General features: G+C 46.8%; 6 protein-coding genes across 6 annotated transcripts; 4 read left to right on the forward strand and 2 right to left on the reverse strand.

Moving 5' to 3' along the window:
• Positions 1–2,465: 2,465 nt before the first annotated feature.
• On the forward strand, positions 2,466–2,771 carry FOMMEDRAFT_63163 (uncharacterized protein; the record flags this gene model as incomplete). The annotated part of the gene is made up of 2 exons (XM_007269157.1): positions 2,466–2,544; positions 2,596–2,771. Coding segments are annotated over 2 exons (255 nt in total), but the record flags the coding sequence as incomplete, so codon positions are not given.
• Positions 2,772–3,513: 742 nt separating this feature from the next.
• FOMMEDRAFT_22245 (uncharacterized protein) lies at positions 3,514–4,810 on the reverse strand. The gene is made up of 3 exons (XM_007269158.1): positions 4,750–4,810; positions 4,534–4,697; positions 3,514–4,477 (listed from the first exon to the last, which is right to left on the reverse strand). Exon 3 carries the CDS (start codon positions 4,241–4,243, stop codon positions 4,058–4,060), a length of 186 nt encoding a protein of 61 aa, XP_007269220.1. The 5' UTR covers positions 4,244–4,477; positions 4,534–4,697; positions 4,750–4,810; the 3' UTR covers positions 3,514–4,057.
• Positions 4,811–6,378: 1,568 nt separating this feature from the next.
• FOMMEDRAFT_112002 (zf-CSL-domain-containing protein) lies at positions 6,379–8,480 on the forward strand. Its single transcript, XM_007269159.1, has 3 exons — positions 6,379–6,610; positions 6,704–7,997; positions 8,068–8,480. Exons 1-2 carry the CDS (start codon positions 6,428–6,430, stop codon positions 6,950–6,952), a joined length of 432 nt encoding a protein of 143 aa, XP_007269221.1. The 5' UTR covers positions 6,379–6,427; the 3' UTR covers positions 6,953–7,997; positions 8,068–8,480.
• Positions 8,481–8,750: 270 nt separating this feature from the next.
• FOMMEDRAFT_159134 (uncharacterized protein) lies at positions 8,751–9,139 on the forward strand (the record flags this gene model as incomplete). Its single annotated transcript, XM_007269160.1, has 3 exons — positions 8,751–8,884; positions 8,929–9,065; positions 9,099–9,139. The coding sequence occupies 3 exons, from the start codon at positions 8,751–8,753 to the stop codon at positions 9,137–9,139; spliced, it is 312 nt and encodes a 103-aa protein (XP_007269222.1).
• A 5,013-nt stretch (positions 9,140–14,152) lies between these two features.
• Positions 14,153–15,332, forward strand: FOMMEDRAFT_112005 (Redoxin). The gene is made up of 5 exons (XM_007269161.1): positions 14,153–14,368; positions 14,482–14,615; positions 14,715–14,752; positions 14,814–14,911; positions 14,990–15,332. Exons 1-5 carry the CDS (start codon positions 14,180–14,182, stop codon positions 15,095–15,097), a joined length of 567 nt encoding a protein of 188 aa, XP_007269223.1. The 5' UTR covers positions 14,153–14,179; the 3' UTR covers positions 15,098–15,332.
• Positions 15,333–15,466: 134 nt separating this feature from the next.
• FOMMEDRAFT_22249 (uncharacterized protein) lies at positions 15,467–19,194 on the reverse strand. The gene is made up of 3 exons (XM_007269162.1): positions 18,688–19,194; positions 18,461–18,554; positions 15,467–18,377 (listed from the first exon to the last, which is right to left on the reverse strand). Exons 1-3 carry the CDS (start codon positions 19,152–19,154, stop codon positions 15,741–15,743), a joined length of 3,198 nt encoding a protein of 1,065 aa, XP_007269224.1. The 5' UTR covers positions 19,155–19,194; the 3' UTR covers positions 15,467–15,740.
• Positions 19,195–21,636: the final 2,442 nt, after the last annotated feature.

Consider the following 21,636-nt stretch of genomic DNA (forward strand, 5'->3'; position numbering starts at 1 on the left):
TGATGAGGACGAGTGCCACACCAAGATTTAAGTACTAAGTCCCATGTGATATTTGATGATTACATAATCTAAGCGACTTGCTTAATATTTATTATACTATTGTAATGTGCACATTACATTCTAGTACTATATATTTATTAAGTTTATAACCTCTCAAACAGAGTTTCTAGATATTATAAACATTAATAGAACTTTTATACAAATTATAAGTATAGAAAAACCTCTTTATTATATTGTATATTAGATACAAACCTTTTTCTTCAAGTATAATACTATTACAGTGCTTTTATTCTCTATATATAACTAATAAAATGTATATACCCTTTATATAAGACTATTATAATACATTTACCATATTATATTAATGAATAATACTCATAGAGCTTTTATAAGAGTATATAAGACTTGCTTTTACTTTATAATAGAGTTAAATACTTATAATTACAATAAAACTGATAAGTAATGTGTATTTTATTATATAAGATCTATAAAGCTATATAAGAAAACAGACTTTTTCCTGACGTTGAAGGGGAGTATTATGAGATGATTAGTTCATCAACAGACAAACCACAAGACAATGACTTCATAATGTCTCAGTTAGAATACATACAATATAAGGACAAGAGACACTGAGCAGTCAATCATCACCTCACCCCTTGTCTATGTGTGCCCCCCTTAAGTTTTCCCTCTTAACAACTACAAACTGCATCACCAGTCTTAATGAAAAAGTATAGCACAGCCATGTCTCTAGTACTGTCTCTGACACAAATATGTAGCAGTTGTCTTCGATCGGTTCCTAATTGCATGGCCATATAATCGATTACATAAGATAAATTTAGGTCTTTTTTTCTGGGTACTAATTGCAAGGCAAGGAACAAGTGTCTCAGAATCACTGTAAAGTTTGCAGTGGTGCGTTTTGCAGAGCTGTTACGTTTCTTCGTCACGAACGTTTCTCTAACCTACTATAAACTTTGTAGTATTAAATTTGACATCGACTGCTGCTCACAAGGAGCCCAGCTATGCAAATAGTTGAAAGAGAATCCATTATCAGTATGAACGAGAATAGTGGCGAATACTCCTTGAGCAGTGATTCATGACCTGTGCTTCTTCGTGGCACACAGAGACACGGTTACCCGCATTGCACAGCGATGATGAGACTCAGCCAGAGTCCATGCGATGCACCAGCATACTCTCATTCATGTATGGTATAAAGCCATGCCCGAAAAACGTATTTTTTTCTACACCTCTACACTGTCCCCCTTCTTCCGACATGAAGGTGACGAGTCTCTCTGGCACATTCGGCGCATTGACCGGCACACTTCTCATGACGACCTCGGTTGAAGCGATCTCTTTCCCTTTTACTGGTCGGTCTCGATCGTCCGTTTCGAGTTCACTAGACAAACGAGCTGTCGATATTAGTGCCTTCGGGAATGGCAGTACAAGTGTAAAAAGCCAAGGGGACACACTCTATTTTACGTACATCACACTTGGTGGCAAATCGTTCGAGGTCTTGATTGATACTGTAAGGTGCGTGATTAGATTCCCAAACAGCGAAACATGGGTCGTAACGAATGTCGTGTTTATAAAGCTCCGACCTATAGGTAAAAGGAGACGAACTTGGAACAAAAAATTACAGCATTCCGAACGAAATTGATTATGCAGGTGGCCCAGTAAAGGGAATGCCATCCCCGTCGTGTGCTGTCTTCTGTCGTTTGCTTAGCAGTTTATATAGGGTTTATTAACACAGCCGATATGGGGTTGACGACTTCGCAGTTAAAGGTCAAACCTATCGTGAGTCATTCAGATAATGTAATTTGCTTGTCTGTTTTTTTTAAACACAAGTTTACGTTTCAAAGTGAATGTTTTTCTGACTCCCGATGCGCCTCGTGAGGATGGCATACTTGGCTTGGGACCATCTGTCACCTTGGAAAGACATGCGAAGGTCAATTCCACTTTGGCACCTCCGCTCGACCGGATCTTCCGACAAAATACCTCGACACCAAATTTCATTTCCGTCCTTCTCACCCGCATGAATGATGAGAGGTTCGGAGGCACAGCACCGCAAGCTGGGCAACTAACAATTGGGTCCGTTATCCAGACATTTGAGAATATCACGAAACAGACGAAGCTACCGGCTCTCCAGGACAGCAAAGTAGGGTACTGCAAACCAGTTCCACGTCATGTTCGACACAGGCTTCACTTACCCTCAGGTTCCTAGAGAGATCGCATATGCTATCTACGGACGTGTACCGGGTGTAGTGTTTGTCCTTCAGGACGATTCTCCGGGTTACTGGCGAGTGCCTTGCGACTATGAGCTGAACGTTACTTTCTCCCTTGGTGGAGTCAAGTATCCAATTGCACCCTTGGATTTGACCATGCTCGAGCAAAATGAGTCCACATGACAGTCTAAATCTTGCAAGTCAACCGTACGTATCAGCAGTCCTTGTGTTTGTTTAGTTGGCTGAAGTATTTGTCAGTTCCAGCAAAGACTACCATCTTTTAGCAAGTTCGGGGAAATAGATGGAATCCTCGGCATGGCTTTCTGTAAGTTATCAATCAAAACATCTTCCAATCGATTTGCTAATCAGGCGACAGTGCGCAACACTTATTTATTAATCAATTTCGGCGACTTTATTGATGGTTCAAATTCCTCCGTTGCTGATCCGTACATCCAACTCCTCTCTATGACTGACCCCACTGCAGCGCACGCGGATTTTGTCAGCGTGCGTCTAGGCGGAGTGGACAAGAGCGGCTCGCAACTACCCCTGCTCTCCGAAGCCGAAGCGAAACATTCTCCCCAGACAAAAGATATGCCGACTCTGGCTCGTTAAACCGGCCATCCCGTGACGTCAATGACAGGAACAAAGGGCCTTATTACAAGTCTTGGCATTTCATCGTTGTCACCGTAGTTGCTGGACTCCTGCTTGCTGCAGTTGCCTTCTACATTTTCTCACGTCTTCGTGCCCGGAGAAAGAGGGTACACTTAGAGGAGGAGTTCAGATCTACAATGGCCGGAGCAAACGCATATGCTCCGTTGTTTGATCCTGTGTCGCGTCCGCAAGGTGTACATTACGCCTAATTACCGCAATGCGCCATACCATATGTTATGATGGAAACCCAATAGAACAGGACTCATAGACGAGGTGCAACAACCTTACCGAAGTATTGCACCAACCCCCTAGACTAGTCCCTCGGACTTTCTTTTGCTTGTCCGGATTGCACCAGTCTCCTTTCATCGTATACCATGTCATATATCTTACGTTGATCTAGATTTTCTCATTTATTTATCGTACCTATACCTTGCTTTAAAGAGGCAGTATCAACAACTTGTGTATTCTTTTGTATTCATTTCATCGTCATGTTTTCATTACCAGTATATCTGTCCTTATGAAGATCCGTTACGCAAATTTGAAAGCAGGGTGGGACTGAAGTGCGAGTACGTGCAAGAGATATTTGACACTAGTAGACTCCGCTGCTAAACTAATGTAAATTTGAACAACCTTCGGTCATCTATTTACCTCATAGATAATGGCTTATGATAACTTTGTATAAGAGAACGTAACAACTTATCTCGTTATATTCGTTCCGCTCGATAGGAATGAGCCGCCTCTACAGACTTCTACCACTTCTCTCCTAAACATGATTCACATGCTTTGCTTATTATCAAATTATAACCCTGAACTGACCAACAAACCGGAGCGGAGCATACCCGGTTAGACTACAATTTACAGTAGATTCAGGATGGTTCTCGAGATCGTGTCAGTCAGCATCGTTATGCGATACAGACGTTATAAATCCGCTCATGCTTTCCACGGACTCACGTTCGCTATAAATAGCGCATGAACATCCATAAAAGGAAATAGTTCGGGCGTCGGCCTCGGGAGAAGTATCGGAAGCGTCGGATTGTGGACGCCGTCGATGACTCCGCCGCACCTCCGGGTACTTTGAGGCGGTGAAAAGTTAGTTAGCAAGACAGTGCTGCGGAGCTGACGTGGTTGTACTGGTATGTTCTATAGTAGGGACACCGGCCTACGGATTTGACTCTGAACGAACGCACTTACTTTCCGCCGGGAGCCACTGCTCCTCCCTGGCATGACCCTCCAGCTTGGACCGTCCGGCGGCCCTTCGTAAACTGCGCCGGAACCCTTGAAGTACCTCGACTAAATGAGGGACAAGCCGGGGCGAGCAAGTTGCGGGGACGTAGTGAGGGGGGCTTGAGCCTAGATTGCTTCACAGGCATCATGCTCCGTTGGAGAGTGCGTAGACACCGAGTCAGGAAGTGTCAATTCATCGAGTAGCTCCATTCACACGACACGGAAATGAAAGGGCCGGAGGCGTTACAGTCCTTACGCCTACCTTTTTCTCAACTTGTAGCGCCAGAAGTGATGCATTGTGGGCATGAGACGAGCTCTGGGCGACGGAGAATCGCGGAGGTGGGTACGTTGTGGACACCGGACAGTGCTGTTCGATGAAACATGTGAGCGGTCGGTGACAAGCCAACGTAACGAACCCCAGGCTGAAATTAAGCTTTAGCTTGAAAAACTTGTAAGTTCTTCCGACACCAAGATTATCCTTGACGTACTTTTCGGAGGGGCGGCGGGAAAGATCACCGTCAAGGGAGGATCTGGCACGTCTTCCGACAAAAGCATGGAAGGCGTTGCACCAAGTCGGAACATGCACCTGGTCGCTGTACAACAGATCAAGCAGGTTTCAGTGAAGCGGATTCAATGGTCATGCGAGTTTGAAAATCTTACCAATTTGCTCTAAGTATGGACCCAGGACAAGTTTAAAGCATTAGACGCCAACTCTCGAACCCTGGAAATCGTGACAGTTGACAATTCTGAGATTTTAAAGTTCATCCAAGAATGTGGCAACGCAAGCACGCATCGCTGCGTATGCAGCGTATCGGCATAAAGTCACGGGCGTTCCGAGCAGTCCAGCGTACTCAATAGACTCAGAACTCCGTCAAGAGTCGAACTTCCTATTCAAAACGTGAAGAATGAAAGTGGTAAAATTTGAATAGCACCGAGCTGAAAGATGGCATGAAACTCGACTTCTTATACAATCTATCAAGGAATGCTAGACCACAAGGTGAACTCTATTCAATGCACCGTGTGCTGGAGCTCACGCTTGCTCGAGGAGAAGACGGCTAAATCAATGCCGAGAGGCAGTAACGCTAGTCGAGGCGTTTCATCTCCTATTGAAAGTCAAAGACCAGCCTTTCTTGAAAGAACCTATTCACATGATGTTCCACAAGGAATCTGAGTCGATCGATACTCCGCCTTTCATCAGCGCTGGGTGTATGTGAAGACAAATTCGCCATGACCCATTTACCGCGAGAAGTGGATGAAACATCCGAGCCACCCTCGAGCACTAGCAACCAGAAATTCTGATTAGAAGACGGAGTATTCCGTCACGACTTGTTGATAATACTCTGCACACCTTTCCACATAACGTCTAATGTCCAGGGAAAAGCGTTTAAACCGTACACGCCGCGTGGTACAGTGTTACTTTCTGCTTCTGGTGAAATTCCATAATAGCAATTCTGATCTCGTGTACGTGCTGATCGAAGGAAACCGCTCCGCTAAATAGAATAAAACTGGACGTTTCATTCATCGGATATACTGTGTCGATAAGCGACTTGACTGAATACCGTTGGTTAGCATACGTCGTCGTCGACATATTCTTGGAAAGCAACATACCAGTATTGTCAATAGGAGGTAACACGGATATATTCGGGGTAAAAGGAACATAGAAACTCTATCATTGGTCTCTATGTCGCTATTAGTCTATTGCTGTATGTTGAAAACAAGGTTGCATTCTGTTATGTATAACGGGATGATCACGCGCACCACAGAGAATGACAGCTATGACGAGTTGCGTCACGAGAGGCGATAGGACCACAAATGATGTCCCATTGTACACTGTAGATTTGGGAACAAGATAAAGTTGGAGTAGCACAATGAACCTGCAACATCGAAGATTCTTCTGGTCAGCGTCGAGGATTGTATGTTTAGGACTCTTTATAAGTTAGTCGAGCCTTGTTTCTCATAAGCCGATAGCACAGACAAAACAAAATAACAGAATATGTTTTATGAGAATTAAACATAGGTTTTACTCCAGTAAATACATGGCAGACCATGCAGGTAAAGCTTTATGGAGGAAGAAGTTGGAAAATGAGAAAAAAAAACTTGCTGACTGAGCATGAATCATTGGACGTCAGGTGATTTATCACGTGACTTAACGACTCAGTCAAATTTCACTTGATACTTGGCTTCGTCGCTCATTTCCTTTACTCTGTACGTCCGCATTCCTCCGCTGTTTTTCTAACAGAATATATTCTAATTAAGCATATCTGTATAAAAAGGTCCATATTGTATCCGAAATACCTCCTTTCGTTGAGGGCGAAACAAGATTAACTCGGAAAATGGGAGCATATTACGACGAGATCGAGATTGAGGACATGGCATGGGATGAAGAGAAGGGTGTTTATCACTATCCCTGTCCATGTGGTGACAGGTTCGAGATTTCGCGCGCACAACTCGCAAACTATGAGGATATTGCAACTTGCCCTAGCTGCAGTCTGATGATTAGAGTCGTTTATGACCCGGTGAGCAACTCCTATTCCATCTGATTTCATTACCTCATCCTTAAATATTTCTTCTGCTAACTTGCGTTTCTACGCATTTTGTATTCTTTTTAGCTTGACTTTGAAGATGATGCAGACGATGACGACGGAGTATTGTATGCCGAATCGGAATCGGATTCACAGACGAACTCGGACGACGTGTCGAGCCCCGACAATGCAAAGGACGAAAAGAGCACTTTAGATTGCAAGACTCTTGCGGAAGCTGTTGACAAACTGAATCTGTCGGAGTGTGCTTCCGAAGAAAGTCAGGGGACCGATGCAACGGGAAAAGCTTCGCCATCTGTTACTGTGGTTGGCGCATAACGCATCGCCACACATGCCCGCGACGTACAGTCGTAGGTTTTCGGATGAGGCGAGGAATTCGGTATCTTCTAGTTTCCTATGTTGGACATCGAGGTTTCGTGGTGTCGGGATGGTTTCTACAAAAGACACGGAGGCATTTAGTAGACGTCTGAGGCATCAATATTGTGCGTTTCTTCTTAATCCACGCACTGCCCGTCATTCCGTGTTGCATGTATTGCTACTGAATTTCTACGGATTATAATGAATTTAGCGTGGGGTTACGAGACTTCCATTGCTGTCTTGATTCAATATGGATCAATATAGACTAAGTCGCAAGCCGTTTCGTTTACACGGTCCCAAGCCTCTTAGCGCCTAATGTCTCGGAAGAACACCGTTCTGTATTCAAATGGATGTTTCCGTAGTCACGTTGGTTGATTGAGGAACAAGCTTTTTCGCTTCCAATCATAGGCAGCACGGACATCGGGACATTCGGAAAACAAGGTCACTGCCCTTGCGGCTCCATACGGGTCCTCCATCGAAGCTCACGATCAACCACGTCGGCAGGACCCCGTGCTATTCATGTCGGACGGTGTTAGTTCCTCACCGACGACGCATGCATGTACTGAACTCTTCCGACACGTCGCTCGCCGCAGTTACGCCTGCCGCTATGCGTCATTTACCGGACTGCGGGCCTTAGGCCGTACCTGCATTCATATTCGGAGGCCCTCGTTTCACCAGTATATTCAACCTGTAGCCTTGGCAAGCCAAATGGTCGACGTTGCATACACTTATTTTCCTAGTGCAGATCTCATAATTTACTTCCTCGATCGCCCGATCGCAACGTTTTCACAGATGATACGAGGCCTGCTGTTCTTTAATCCGTTCTTCCGATGTATGCAACAAAGAGAGCTCTGTTTCAAGAACACCTCTGGATCAATGGAACTGTATCGCGGCTTGGTAGGCAGGAATGAGGTGTGCAATTATCAAATGAAGTGATGTGGTGGCACCTACGCAAATGAAGTCATGCTTCTTCCTCTATCGCCCGCTAAGGGAGTAATCAATAATGGTAAGGGTAACGTCCATTGTATCACACTTAAAATTCATTGCATTAAATCATCCGTTACTTTTCCTACTAGTTATTCGTATGATATCTCGTGGTACAAAGCAATGCCTTCGAAGTGTTCAGAAAGTGCAACTCGTCCATGTCGTCCTTTCTGAAAGATGTGCAAAATGGATCGTGGGGCAGTTCTTCGGCTACTAAGTATCAATTGCATCCGACGACATCTTCTATATTATGCTCGGTCCGAAAAGCATACAATGTGGCCCGACTTTGTCTCCTACCATTGTTCATGAAGCAGTATAATGCCTATATTACGGAGTGATCGTCCAGCATGACACGACGTGGGTTCCTTGTATTGATACCCCGCTATTCATGAGCAACCTGCCAGCGAGGAGAGCGTTAGGCTTCCTCACGGCTCGTGCCCGAATCTGCTCCATATGGTCCTCTATGGTGCGGAGATCCAGAAGACTATGCATTTACTGACTGAATTGTGGCCCTAGTATCTCAAGGGTTGGCACGCTTGTCTGACGCCACGAGTGACGATATGGTCGCTTCCACGTAAAGTAAACAGCGTCGTCGCGTACTTCTTATTCGCTATCTCCTACGTATCTCCTGCGTTGCATTCACTCTTGATCTACGAGTTCTCACGAACATTCTTCTCTGCTAACACTTAATGCTCTATTACATACTAATGATACCACATCTAAGGAATGCGTCCCTCGTGCGGTCCTGATTCCGACTCCTTTCTGCTCTACATGCATGCAACCCCCTGCGCGATGCGTAGCTATCTTCGTTCTTCGTACTTCGACGTTCGGGTCCTACACAAACGTGATCTCGTGCAACATGGTTTCGTCTCCTAGCACCAACTTTTCGACATCGTCTAAATTGGAACTGTATGCGATACAAGGTCTCTAGTAATCGTCGGTTTTGAAATTAGACACATGGACGATCCTGGGCGATCCATCGATCTTCCCTTTGCAGGACATTGTGCGATCACACCGCAACTCTTCTCTCTTCTCGTACTCCTCGTTGCTTTCTCTCTTCCGCCTCAACCTCGCAAAATGCCTGCACCACGTCTGTATTTCTCTCACAGTGCATAATTGTTAGGCATGGTTTACCCACAGCTCGCATCTTCCATCGCGTTGTAAACCGTGTATCCCCACCCAATTAATTGACGGACTGACGATATGAAATGAATCCCGAAGAATACGATTAAAAGCTTCCGGAGTCCCTGAACTTCTAGCTTAGCAATTAGGCTTAGTCTGCTGACGTTGACGTTGACATGTCGCGTTGTGAACTGCAGTGTACGGCAGATTGCCTTGGAAGTAGAGGGTTCCGATTGATAATGTCGACGTACCTGGCCTGGATTGGTATTGCTCCCTTTACATTCTGCTTGTTCGCCTGTCTCCGCCGTGCTCGTCGTTCAAGATCATTCCGGTATATAGTTCTTCATCCTCGCATTCCGGACTTCCTCTTGGAATAGGCGACGTCCAACTTCTAGCACATCGTACGGAAATTTCCAGTCAATCACCGCATTCATTAATTCATTAATGCTAATACCCTCGGAGTCTCTTAAACTCTCAGAGTACGAACCAGAATATCGCAGCGGCGCATAGAGAGCCCGTTTCGGTCCTGGTCCTGGTTATGTCATCAGTCTTCCTAGCTAGCGCAACATTGTTGTCCGGTATGGATTTGGACAACTTCTTGCCACCCGTAGTTCACGCTTGTTAATTTCGTTCGGATGGCCCTTGATATACTCTTATTTTCGGAAACAGCGTGTCCCTACAGAAAAACATTCATGGCGTGCCCTGCAGGTACTGTTTCTACTCAATGCATCTCAAATATGGGTGTTCTCGAATGACAGTGGGATGATGTGATACTTCCTCGGAGCCTCTAGAGTTGTCGTGCTGCATCTGGAACTGGTATTGTATCGCGGGATGTTAGTCGGTACTCCTGGTCCTTATCCCTGTCCTGGTTCCATTTTGGTCTGATTACTCTCTCCGTAGCCAAATCCCCCCGGAAACGAGAAACGCCACTAGGGATATCTGTAGTTCCTACACCACCTTGTGAACATTACTATTCTTTACCGCCTAGATTCCTAAGGTGTATAGGGCTCGACGATGCACGCAAGCCAGGATGAAACATGCATGTTACTCAATTAGGTTGTTTTTTTCTCATACTTCTCGCTCACAACTAAGTCCAGCCTCTCCATCCCACCTCACCTCATCCCGTCCCACCGCACCGACATACTTCCTCGGAGTCTCTTTACCCGCTCTCAACGTCTCCGCTTTCTTCCATTTATCAACTTATCCACTTCTCCTACATCGCCTGCGGTAAATACTAACCCCATTACCTTCTCCTTGCCTTTTCATATAGTGACGTCCTCCCCCGGTTCTTTTCTTCTCTTCCCTCCCTTCCCTCGGTCCTTCGCCCTTGAGCGAAACCCCCTCTACGGCTTCCATTTCCGAGTTAAATATACCTTCCCTTCCGATCAGGGCAAAGTTACATCGATACATGAGGTCTGAGCGGAACAGCGGATGAGGGGGAGGGAGAAGCTAACTAACAACTGAACATTAGCACAGGAGGGCCACTGCAGACTCGAACTCGAACTCCGCGGAATTGAAGAACGTGTGTAGTGGCTTGTACATAGTTTGGTGTATGGGCTTGTGCCTGCCACTTGGCCTTTCTCGGTTGTCTGTCTGTGTTGGAAATACCGAGAAGACGCCTGGGATGAGATTTCGTCATCCCGACATCATGTCCTACGTGCGTCCGTGCATATACATTTATTATTACGTTATTTCTCTGTCTATTGTCTCGCATGTGTTAACCGAAATGTGTACCATAAGTAGCGTAGTTTGAATGATTGTACCAAAGACTAGGGTAGGTGATGTGATGAAATGGTTTAGTCTATCAGCTCAAATGAATTAGTTGAGGAAGCAAAATGACGGAGAATAAGCAAGAAGTACATCGGAAGGCCGACGGAAGCCGTGCTTATATGAGTTTGTTATATGAATACTTGTATACTCGCAGTTAACAAGGATTCTGTATTTAATCGTTCGTGAAGTAAATGACGAAGGCCATAATCTCGTATCTGATTTATTCTAACCTTCGTATGTATTCGAAATAATCGTCGACCCTTGGGCACGTGAATTCGCACGCATATTGCACTTTGCAATATTATTACGTCGTTATGTCCCTCTTCCTGCAACGACTCCGTGCGATTCGTGGCCACAGGATCGGACTGTGGTGTCATCAGACTTACGTTCGGCTTTGACTTTGTATCCTATCTCTGATGTCTTTCGTTTCTTCTTCTCTTTTGATATGACTTCAACCATCCGGATACTTCCTAGAAACCGAAACGAAAACAAAGGTGCGTCCGTACAAGGACCCGAACAAATTGTTATCCTATAACAGACGAAACTGTAAGAAAAGAAAGGTAAAAACATAAACTTCCATCATTACCATCTCAACGTGAATGCCTACAGTGTTAACTTTGGGCACTGAGATGTTGACGGAGCGCCCTCGAATCGTCTGATGTCTCATCGTCATCTATCCAACCGATCCGACCGAATGTACATTCGTTCGGTCGTTCGTTTCGATAGAACTGTGACTTGCGTCGGATTCAGGGGATTTCAACGACAGGGGATAGATGGATAGATTGACCGAGCAGACGGGTTGTCTGAGCTCGTGAGATAGTTTCCTTAAGTAGAGACTTAGAGTTAGATGGAGCGTGGATGGACTGTTTACGGCGAACAGTTTACGGCAAACAAAGGAATGTGTGGGCTGAAAGGGCTGAACTTCGCACCGATGATGGTGGATGCTTACACACGCATCCGTACTTTTTAGATTCCGTAGACAGAGAGCCCCATCCAACGTTAATATTGATTGACGGGGTTGACTGGGCTGTAGACGGACGCCGGCTGATGAATCAGAATCAATGGCACGAGTTACGCTCGCGGAGGTTATATTGTGTAAATATAGAATTATAAACTCTTGTGGTGCGTTGGTTTGACAATAGTCGGCACTGATTTGAGGCGAGGCTTTGGCTTGGCTTGATTTGGTAAGGGTTTTCTTGGTATTTGTTCATGTTTATTGATCTTGATGTTATGCATCTGTAGTGGACCACTGGATATGCAAGATTGCATATAACGAAGTAAAGATCCGAAAGGTGAGAGTAGGGTGAGCAAGTACATGATTGACGCCTGACTTCGCTTTCACGTCACTGGTCAAGTCACCCCCTTCCTCCAGCCCAGAAGTTCATCCCATTCATTGGATCGGGGGGAGAGAAATGAAACTTCGGATGGATCATCCGGTCCTCGACTTTCGAAGCTACCCTACGATCCCTAAGGGATAGACATGGCTTACTTGCGCTGGTACTGATCGGGAAGCGCCGAAAGAAGGTGCAATATCGCCCCATTCAGTACACTGTATGCTAGTGGATACACAACTTGATACCTATCGATCTGTGTACTCCGAGGAATCGAAGATTCCCTGCGAAGGAATGAGACGCCGGGATACACTGATAGACATTCTTTTACTTTACAAGGTTCACATGCAACGGAATCTAGCACTCTGCAAAGAGCAGGTGGAATTTAAGCGATGTTAGACGCAAGCTCGAGAGATTTGCATTACTGCTAGACCCGGCATGCCAATGATGGAGTGGCATATGTATATGTGCATGTGGATATGAAACGATCGCTTGTACAGCGGGGCGGCCTTCATTCACGATTAGACTCTAATGTAGAGTTACTTACCTTCGTACGTTATGCTTGTCTTGTCTAATCTATCGATCCTGTACTCCGCGTCAGTGAACACGTCCTAACTAAATGGATAGAGTCAGCCGCTGAGCTAGCTGGCACGTTCGTGTTGGTGATGACTGATGACGGGTCTATACTTATACATACAGCGCACGTATAGTAAGCGTCTACGTATACATCGACGAGCATCGCGGATAGCGGTTCGCGCATACGCGTCTATCTATGTCTTCTACATACACGCCCAATCCAATCCAAGCTTGGCTAGACCAAGCTAATCTAAACTATGCATCTCCTTTCTGCTATGCTAAAAACAACCACCAGTACTAGTGCCTGCTTGGTAGTACGGTACCCACTCACTCACGCGTTGGCGCAGTTCCGGTCATAACACTTCCACTCACCGGTGGCGCCTATCCAAGATTGCAACGTCTCTTTCCTTCTTTCACCTGTAATGAATCACATTCCACACCGCGCCCTACCCGGCCGGGATCCCTATCCTATGTATGTAACGCCGTAGTCGGTCAAGAGCAAGTACCGACATTACCCACCCCTAGACCTTCGCCGGTTTCGGTCCCGCAAGTCAAATTATTTACATGAATGGCATGCTGTTGGACTATATTGTAGATCCCCCCTAAACACTAAGCCATCAGTCAGTCATATGCACATAAGTGCCTGGCTAACTAGTGCTTACCACAGTCTCAGCCCCAGCTGTACAGCAATATCCCAGGTTCCCCACAACAGTCCGGAATTTCAAATTCTGATTACCTATCTATAGATCTGTTACACAAATAAGCATAGAATTATTAAATCGTCATTATCGAATTATCTTGATTTCTCTCGAGACTCGAGAGTCGGGATTTTGGTTGTTGCGTCAGGCAGGTCTTGTAGGTAGGTGGATACAGGTGTGCGGTGGCTATTCAGATTCAGAATCCAGATCTACACCTGGCACCAAACTTGATATGTAGTTTTGTCGCCCAGAGAAGTCTAGGCTGATTTTCGAGGGTGTGATGATCGACAGGACGACCACCAGATCTTGGTCGGTCGAGGAATGTGAATAATGAAATTTGGGAAATAAAGAGTGATTTTGATATTAATCATTAAATCAATTATTTTCTTGATCGGAGTGGCGAATTAGCAGGAAAGTCAAATAATCCAAAAAATCGGTGTATAAACATGTATAACAAGTCTAATACAAGGGTTAGATAGCTCCAGACTGAGTAAATCATTCGTGTACAGTGAGCTTGGTGAGAGTGTGTGTTAAGCGAGGAAATATGGATTTTTTTTTGAAGTAGTAAATGACGTCATAAGTATACAGTCTGACCATAATCGCGATGTTTCTCTCATCTCATCCTGTCCTGTCTCGATACTCTCATTCATCCCACCACACAATTCACCTCAAAACTCATAACTTAACCAATTAAACCAAAAGAAAAAATGGCATCTATCATCACCTCAGCAGCCGACGCCGCCCACTCTGCAGCAGTTAATCTCCTTTCCGCAGCCCAAGTCACCGTCGGTGCCTCCATTCACGACAAGGCATCCGGGAAGAAAGTCAAGGCGAGTGGGAACCCCACTGAGGCGATTGATTTTAGTGAGAAGTTGAAAGAGGGGAGAGTCGTTGTCGTGCGTCTCTTTCTACTCCTTGTTTTTTCTTATTCGATTTGTTCTTTGTATCTGATTGGAGTGATTTTGACTGGTTGTATGCGTTTGTATGCATGGTTCGTTTGTGGTATTAGGTCGGTGTACCGGGAGCGTTCACACCATCGTGCAACAACCAAGCACCAGGATACATCTCCAACGCAGCTGCGTTCATCGCCAAAGGCATTACAGCCATCTACATCGTCGCAGTTAATGATGCTTTCGTCGTTCAGTACGTCCTTCCTCTCCTTCCCTCCCCCCTCTCTCTTCACAATATTAAAATAATAAAATATGATAATGTGAAAACTCACACATACTTACTTATCGATAGAGCATGGAAAGAGAAGTTAACAGAGGGTAAAGACACTCGTGAGTGTCTTCCTCCCCTCCTTTACTCACATTCACCTAAATAAACAAGTATTCGAAAATACAGCCGTCCACTTCATCGCAGACGACAAAGGCGAGTTCGTGTCCTCCCTCGGCTTGGTCTTCGACGCTTCCCCTTTGTTGGGTGGACCTCGTTCCAAAGTACGTTCTCCTATCCTATCCTTCTCCCTTCTCTTTCCGTAAAAGTACTATAACTAATTAGTATATATCTACGTACAGCGCTTCGTCCTCGTAGCAGACCAAGGCAAAGTAACCCACGTCGCAGTCGAACCCTCCCCAGCAGACGTTACGATCACCAGAGCCGAAACGTTCCTCGCCCAGCTCTAAACCTTCGAACTTCCCTAAGCCTTGGTCTTGGTGCAAATGAACAGTTGAGTTTTGGATATGGTATGCTCTTGTATGCTATGAAGATTGTCGGGGTCGGGAATGTTTTTCTAGGTTTCTATGTTCTCGATACATGCAGACAAGAAGACAAAAAATTCTTGTGTAAAGTTTAAAATGAAAAACTGTATGTATATTAGGCTAGGTTGTAGGTTATATGCACAGTAAAACCTCAATACCGTACGGATAAATCAAACACGCAGAAAAGCATAAATATATGCGACTATCATTACTTCTTAACTTCTTAAATACTAAATAGCTCACCACACGACCTCAACGAACATGCAAGTTGATTTTGAGAGGAGCGTATCGAATTTTTATATCATTCAGCATTAATCACATCGCATCAGAACAAAAGTAAGTAAAAGTAAGTAAGTCAAAAATATCAGTATAAATTCGGTAGAATCAGTAAATTCAGTAAAGGAGGTAAGTAAGGAGGTAAGTAAGTACACGAACGAACGAAAAAAATCATCGAAACCAAAACGCAAAACCATTATTCTACTTTTTCGTACCCAACAACTTCAATCTCAATCTCAATCTCAATCTCAATCTCAATCCCATCTCAAAACATAAGTAAAGAAAAGCGCATCTATGCAGTTCGTGGCGGCGAATTCGTATTCGTCATCGAAGGCGAAGCCATACTAACCGAGGAAGGGTTATTAAGAGAAGTAGGGTTGGTGATAGGGTTCCCCCAAGTCCCAGGAGCAGTCAAACTCGTCGGCGAACCCGCTCGAGAACCCCACGGTGAGGCGTACGCGCTTGCTGGTTGACTTTGTACCACCGCAACGAACCCATTCCCATTTCCATTCCCGTTCATTCCTACGCTGACGTTTCCAGTCGAGGACATACTAGTGAAAGATTGTTGAAGCGGTTGCGGAGGAGGAGGGAACGCCTGTGACAACGGTGAGCCAGGACCAGAGAGTGACCGTTGATGCTGATATGACTGTTGAGAGAATGCGAAAGGTTGTGTCATGAATGGGTTCGGAGTCCCGGCGGGAGTGATGGAAGAGGTAATAGAGGAGGTTGGTTGTCGGGGACCAGGTGCAGCACTCGAAGGCGCACTACTCGTCGCATGACTCTCCTTCCTAACCCTTTCCTTCGCTCTTCCCCTCTCTTCTTTCGTCGTCTGTGAATTACTTCTCGTCAACCCCGTCGTCCCTCCATTCCCTATCCCAGAACTCTCCTCAAAAAACTCCTCCTCATCGCTCCTCTCAACACTCTGACTCCTAGTCGCATCATGCCTCCCACTAGCAAGCATCCTAAGACCCACAGCCCCATGTTCCCCCGAATGCTGATAATGATACCTCAACCCATTCATATTCTTATACCTCCTCTGACACGGCTTAACCTGACAACAAAACGGCCTCACCCTCCTCTCCGCTTCCCTCTCCGCTTCTCTCCTCTCCGCTTCACTCATATTCTCCAACCCTTCAATCTCTCCCACGGAATTGAGTTTGAGGGAAACTCCGATGGAGAGGCCTAACTCGGAGATGGAAGAGAGTTCGGGTGGAGGGGTGAAGGAGCATTGACCGTGTGTGACGTGGTATTTGAGACCGTTGGCTTGTTTGTAGGATTTTGTGCAGCCTGGGGTTGGGCATTTGAAGGGTTTGGAGAGGAGGAGGGAGGAGGAGGGGCGGGAGAGGGTTGTTGATGGTTGTGGGGGTTTGCGCGTCGTACCATTGGTATTTGACGAAGGGGTAGATGAGCCAGAAGGACCAGGAGCGGAAGGAGAAACGATGTTGTTAGCCGATGAAGGAGAACCAGAACGTGAATGCGCAGGTGTCGTTCGTGACGTTATCCCAATGTTAACGTTCCCTGTTTGCGGCTCGCTCTTCACTTGTCCTCCATTCGCACCATTCGCGTTACCGGAAAGCAAACCAGGATGAATCGCACTCTCCGTCGGCCCAATACCTCCTACCCCTCCAACACTTCCCATCCTACTCATCGACATCCCCCCTCCCATCCCTCCTAATCCTCCATCAAGTCCGATGCCCACGTCAGGGCTATTTTGATCGCCCGTACCTGGGAACCCCCTCGAATAATCCTCATACCCTGCATACCCATTCAACGCTCTCTTCACCAACTGTTCCTCCCTCTCCGCAGCATGTCTCGCAAGCCTCAACGCGTACAGACTCTGCGTATGATGCAAACCGTGCGGGTGTCCACCTACACCTCCAAAACCGGGTGGGTAGGCAAAGCCAGAGTTGGAGACGGGAGAAGTAGTACCAGGCGTACTACTCGCAGTCGAACTCGCGCTGCTGAGTGGGGAGAGTGGATGAGCAGGGTGTCGACGGCCTACGGAGGAGGCGCCTGCGTAGGGGTGGGAGAACATCCCACTACCGTGAAGGTGTTTCGGTGGGAGGTGGACGTTATCGAACGCGCTCGGTCCTGTCGGCGCCTGTGGTTGTTGCTGTCCCGCCTGTTGATTTTGGTTTTGGTTTTGAGTTGAGGACATTTGAGAAGCCATCGGTGTAGCAAGCCCGTCTTGCGTCTGTGCAGCCCACGGGAACGCCGTCGTCGTATTCGAATTCGAAGAGGAAGAGGAAGACGGGATGTTAGCAATAGCGGCATTGGCATTGGCAAACGGTGAGACAGGCGTCGTCAAAAGAGGTGTGTCGGGTGGACTGCTCACACTACTCCTCGTTCCACTTGTAAACCCATTCATCCCATTCATCCCATTCACAATACCATTTGCGGTAGCGAACCTCTGCGGTTGTGTGAGAGGTAATGGTCCCGAACCACCACCTAACGGACTCGAGCGTGTCGATGGGTTGGAGTTGTTCGATGAGGAGGCTGAGGGTGCAGGCGACGTCGCGTGTGTGCCGTTCATGTTTGTGTTGTTGTGGTTGTGAGTTTCGGGAGGCTCGAGCTCCATGTCCATGTCCAATTCCATATCGTCCAGATCGAATCCCGAATGCGCTATTGAGGGGGCCACGTGAGCGTCTCCCGGCGACTGGAAAGTCGATGACGAGGAAGAAGGGCCAAGAGCACCCGCGAGCGAAGATGAGTCACCCGCACTTTGTCCTTGTTGTGATTGTTGGTGAGCCTGCATTGGGCTCCCATTGCCGCCGTTCGTCGCATTATGGAATTGCGATGCTATTGCGTGCGGTAACTGGTGTTGATGAGGATTTAACGGGTCCATAACAAGGACGTGTGTTGTCTCAAAATGTTCGACGAGGGCGTGTAGGTCGCCTAGTGGGAGTCCACAGCATGTGAAGTCGCGGTACTATATATAAAACACAAAAAGCAAATACATGATGAGTGCCAAAGAAAAAAATAGCGAGGAGAAATACGAGTTGGTGAACTGACCTGCTCGACCTCACGTTCAGACATGTGAGAGTTGATGAGGGATCCATGATCACTTTCGATCGACCCGGCGACGCCGCGGAACTTGAAGTCGGGTCTACAATAACAATAACAAAGCACGAGTCAGTCAGTACATCTCACATCTCAACACGAAAACGAATCAAAAGCAAAGACAGATAGCCGAAGCCCAAAAAGTTGTACGTCCCAAAAAAATACGAATGAGTACTCACTCTAGTGGGTTTAGTAAAGGCGCAGCGGGCGAACAACCAGGGTACATGCGTGCCCGGAACGAGCCCGCACTCCCACTCATACTAGCCGCGCCAAGGCTACCAGACGTCGAGCCCAGTGAGCCAGCAGAGACGAACAAGGGGCCGGGGTGGATAGCCCAGGACGTGCTGCTCTCCGCACTTCGTGGGGACGTCCCAGCCATACGCGGGTTAGCGAGATGGGCTGCGTGCTGGGAAAGTAAAGACGGTTGACCACTTCCTCCTCCGTGGTGGTGGTTGAGGTGGTGCGACGACGACGACGGTGACGCTGAGAGGTTATTGTAGTTTGGATGTAAGTGGTTGTTGTTGTTATTGATGTAGTTTGGGGAGAGAGCAGCGAAGTGGTGGTGATGATGATGAGTGGATTGACTGCTGCCTCCTCCCGAGCGGGAGTCGCGGGCGATGGAGATGGGCTGCGAGGTCGCTGCCATCTGTGCTGGATAGATATATATATATATGTCAGCAGTAGTGAAAATACACGAATATAAAGAGCAGGAGGACGAGCAGCGTGAAGCAGGTGGCAACGACACGCACAAAGTATATAAACACTCGACTCGACCGCGCTCTTTCACTCTTCTCTCCTTCTCGGCATATCTCTCTCACGCCCATTACATAATCACATCTCAAACACGTCCAAATATAGCGATCGGAGATCTGACGGGCAGCGGGGGGCTCCCTGATCGTTCCCTGGGCCGCGTGGCACACAGTGGCAGTGCCGACCTCTTCCGGGGTCCCTCTACTACACCCGATTCGCTCTACAGCAGTGACAGTGACACTGTGTGACTTCATGTGTCAATGTGAGTGAGTGCTCCCGAGCCCGAGGATGCGAACAAACCCTCTTGTACACAGCCCCTCCTGTCCCCGTCGAGTCCGTTCGTTCGTCGCTCGGTCCTCGGTCCTTCCTGAGAGTGCTCAGTCCTCCCATGTCAGCGTCGCCGTTTGGCGCATACGCAAGGAGGAACTCACTCCCAGAGGAGAAGGGTCAGCCCGATGCCGAACTGGACGCGATGCGTTCCCGACCCGACGCCGCTTGTTATTTGCGAGTCAATCGGTCCACATTACTTCCACTGTTCTCCACTCTTTGACTCTGACTCTGCGCATTTACGCCCTAATGCCCGGTGAATCCCGTTGCACGAGATGCCCGGCCGGGTGTATGTTGTTGGCTCGTTCGTTGCTTGATAATAGATAGATAATGTTAATGGTATTGCTATTGCTCATCCCGTTGAACCCGTTCGTTGATTCTGGCGCCGACCGACTCATTCGTGGTGCTTCTGTTACCCGTTCTCTTATTTGTCACTGACCACGGAGCGCATTCAGCCCGCTCAATTCACAGCTACGCTAGACGATAGACGCGTGTACGAGAACGCTACCTCGTGTTTACCACGCCTCCACGTACTCACCCCCCACAACGCCTCACCTTCTTTCGTTTTTTGCAAATTATCACCTCGAATTGAGCAGTCTACTCACCACCTTCAACGCCTTCGATACGCCTCAACAGCGAAGTGATACCCGAAATCCCCCTTAACTCATGTCTTTTCAAATTCTCGTTTTGTTGAATTGGCGGAGGGCGTCCTACATTTTCTTGACGTACAGATGTTCGCTTTCGAGTTCCTTCCTTCAGCAATACCAGCAGTAGCAATACCACCACCAAAATCCAACTAACAAAACAATGAGCCAATGACTCACCCCGCCCGGTCTTACTCATTCACTCGCCCTTTCATGTCTTGTACACGGAACGTCCTAACGCCGTATCATTCATCACCATTAACCTTACCGTCGGTCGGTGGAGGTTATTCTCGTTCCTTCCAGTCCACTCTCCAAATCCAATCTCCAATTTCAGGTCCCTCAGCCTCACTTTCTCCCTTACGCTGTACAGTTGCAAGGCAAAGCTCCGTTCCGTCTTTCCATGCATCAACATCTAAACATCCGTACGGATACGATACCCGCTTACCCGCTTACCCGGTCTCGGAGTCGAGTCACCCTACCTTGTATGTACTGTACATGCTTCCAAGCTTAAGACTAGCTGCTGGAGTTCTAGAGCTAACTGGGATTTCGATCATTTATTCTTTAGTGTCATATGTTTTCACTCATCCTTGGAACAAATTAGGGTGTCTATATTATACTGAATTACACGATACTCACACATGCTAGATGCTAGGTTATTAGCACCCGTACGGAAGTATCACTAACAATCGTATAGTCAACTACTTGTATTCTCACACCCAGAACCCCTTCACCCAACTCTCTGGATCTCCAGAATCCTAGACAATTAAGGACTAGCCTTGGGTCGAGGACTTGAGCTTCCCACGATGTATGCAATCTGGAAATTTCGTAGCCTAACTTGAGGTAGAATAAATAACACACATTGGAATTATCCGCAAAGTGTATTCATTCGTGTTTCTTTTGATTTGGTTCGGCATGAGGTATACCATAATTACCTTGGATTATCATGGTTTACCCTATTGTAGCTACACACGAGTGAGTGAATGGAATCAACGGATGAATGGACGGATCTACGCGAATATCTGCCTGAGTGAGTGAGTGAGTGAATAAGACGTGCCGGTGTACGTACCTGATCAACCACTTGTATGTACATCGTAATCAGAAACACAAGAACAACGACTAACGTACGATCCCCGCTCTTTGAAGTGTGCTTTGCTTCTGCCGCGGTCCTTGTCCTCGTCTTTGTCTTTGTCTTTAACACTTCCACACCTTCTTCCTCCTTCCCATCTAGACTTCCCCTTCTTCGAGATTGTCTGTCTCCGTGAGTGTAAATTAGCACGGTTTAGGTTTAGTTTATAGAAGTTAGTTGGTCAGTTAAGTGAATGAATGAATGAATGAATGAATCAGATCTGCCGAGATTTTATGTGGTGTAGATGTGGGATGGGCTGCTGGGATGGTATAGGATGGGAT

Source organism: Fomitiporia mediterranea (assembly GCF_000271605.1).
Source record: "Fomitiporia mediterranea MF3/22 unplaced genomic scaffold FOMMEscaffold_9, whole genome shotgun sequence".
NCBI lineage: Eukaryota > Fungi > Basidiomycota > Agaricomycetes > Hymenochaetales > Hymenochaetaceae > Fomitiporia > Fomitiporia mediterranea.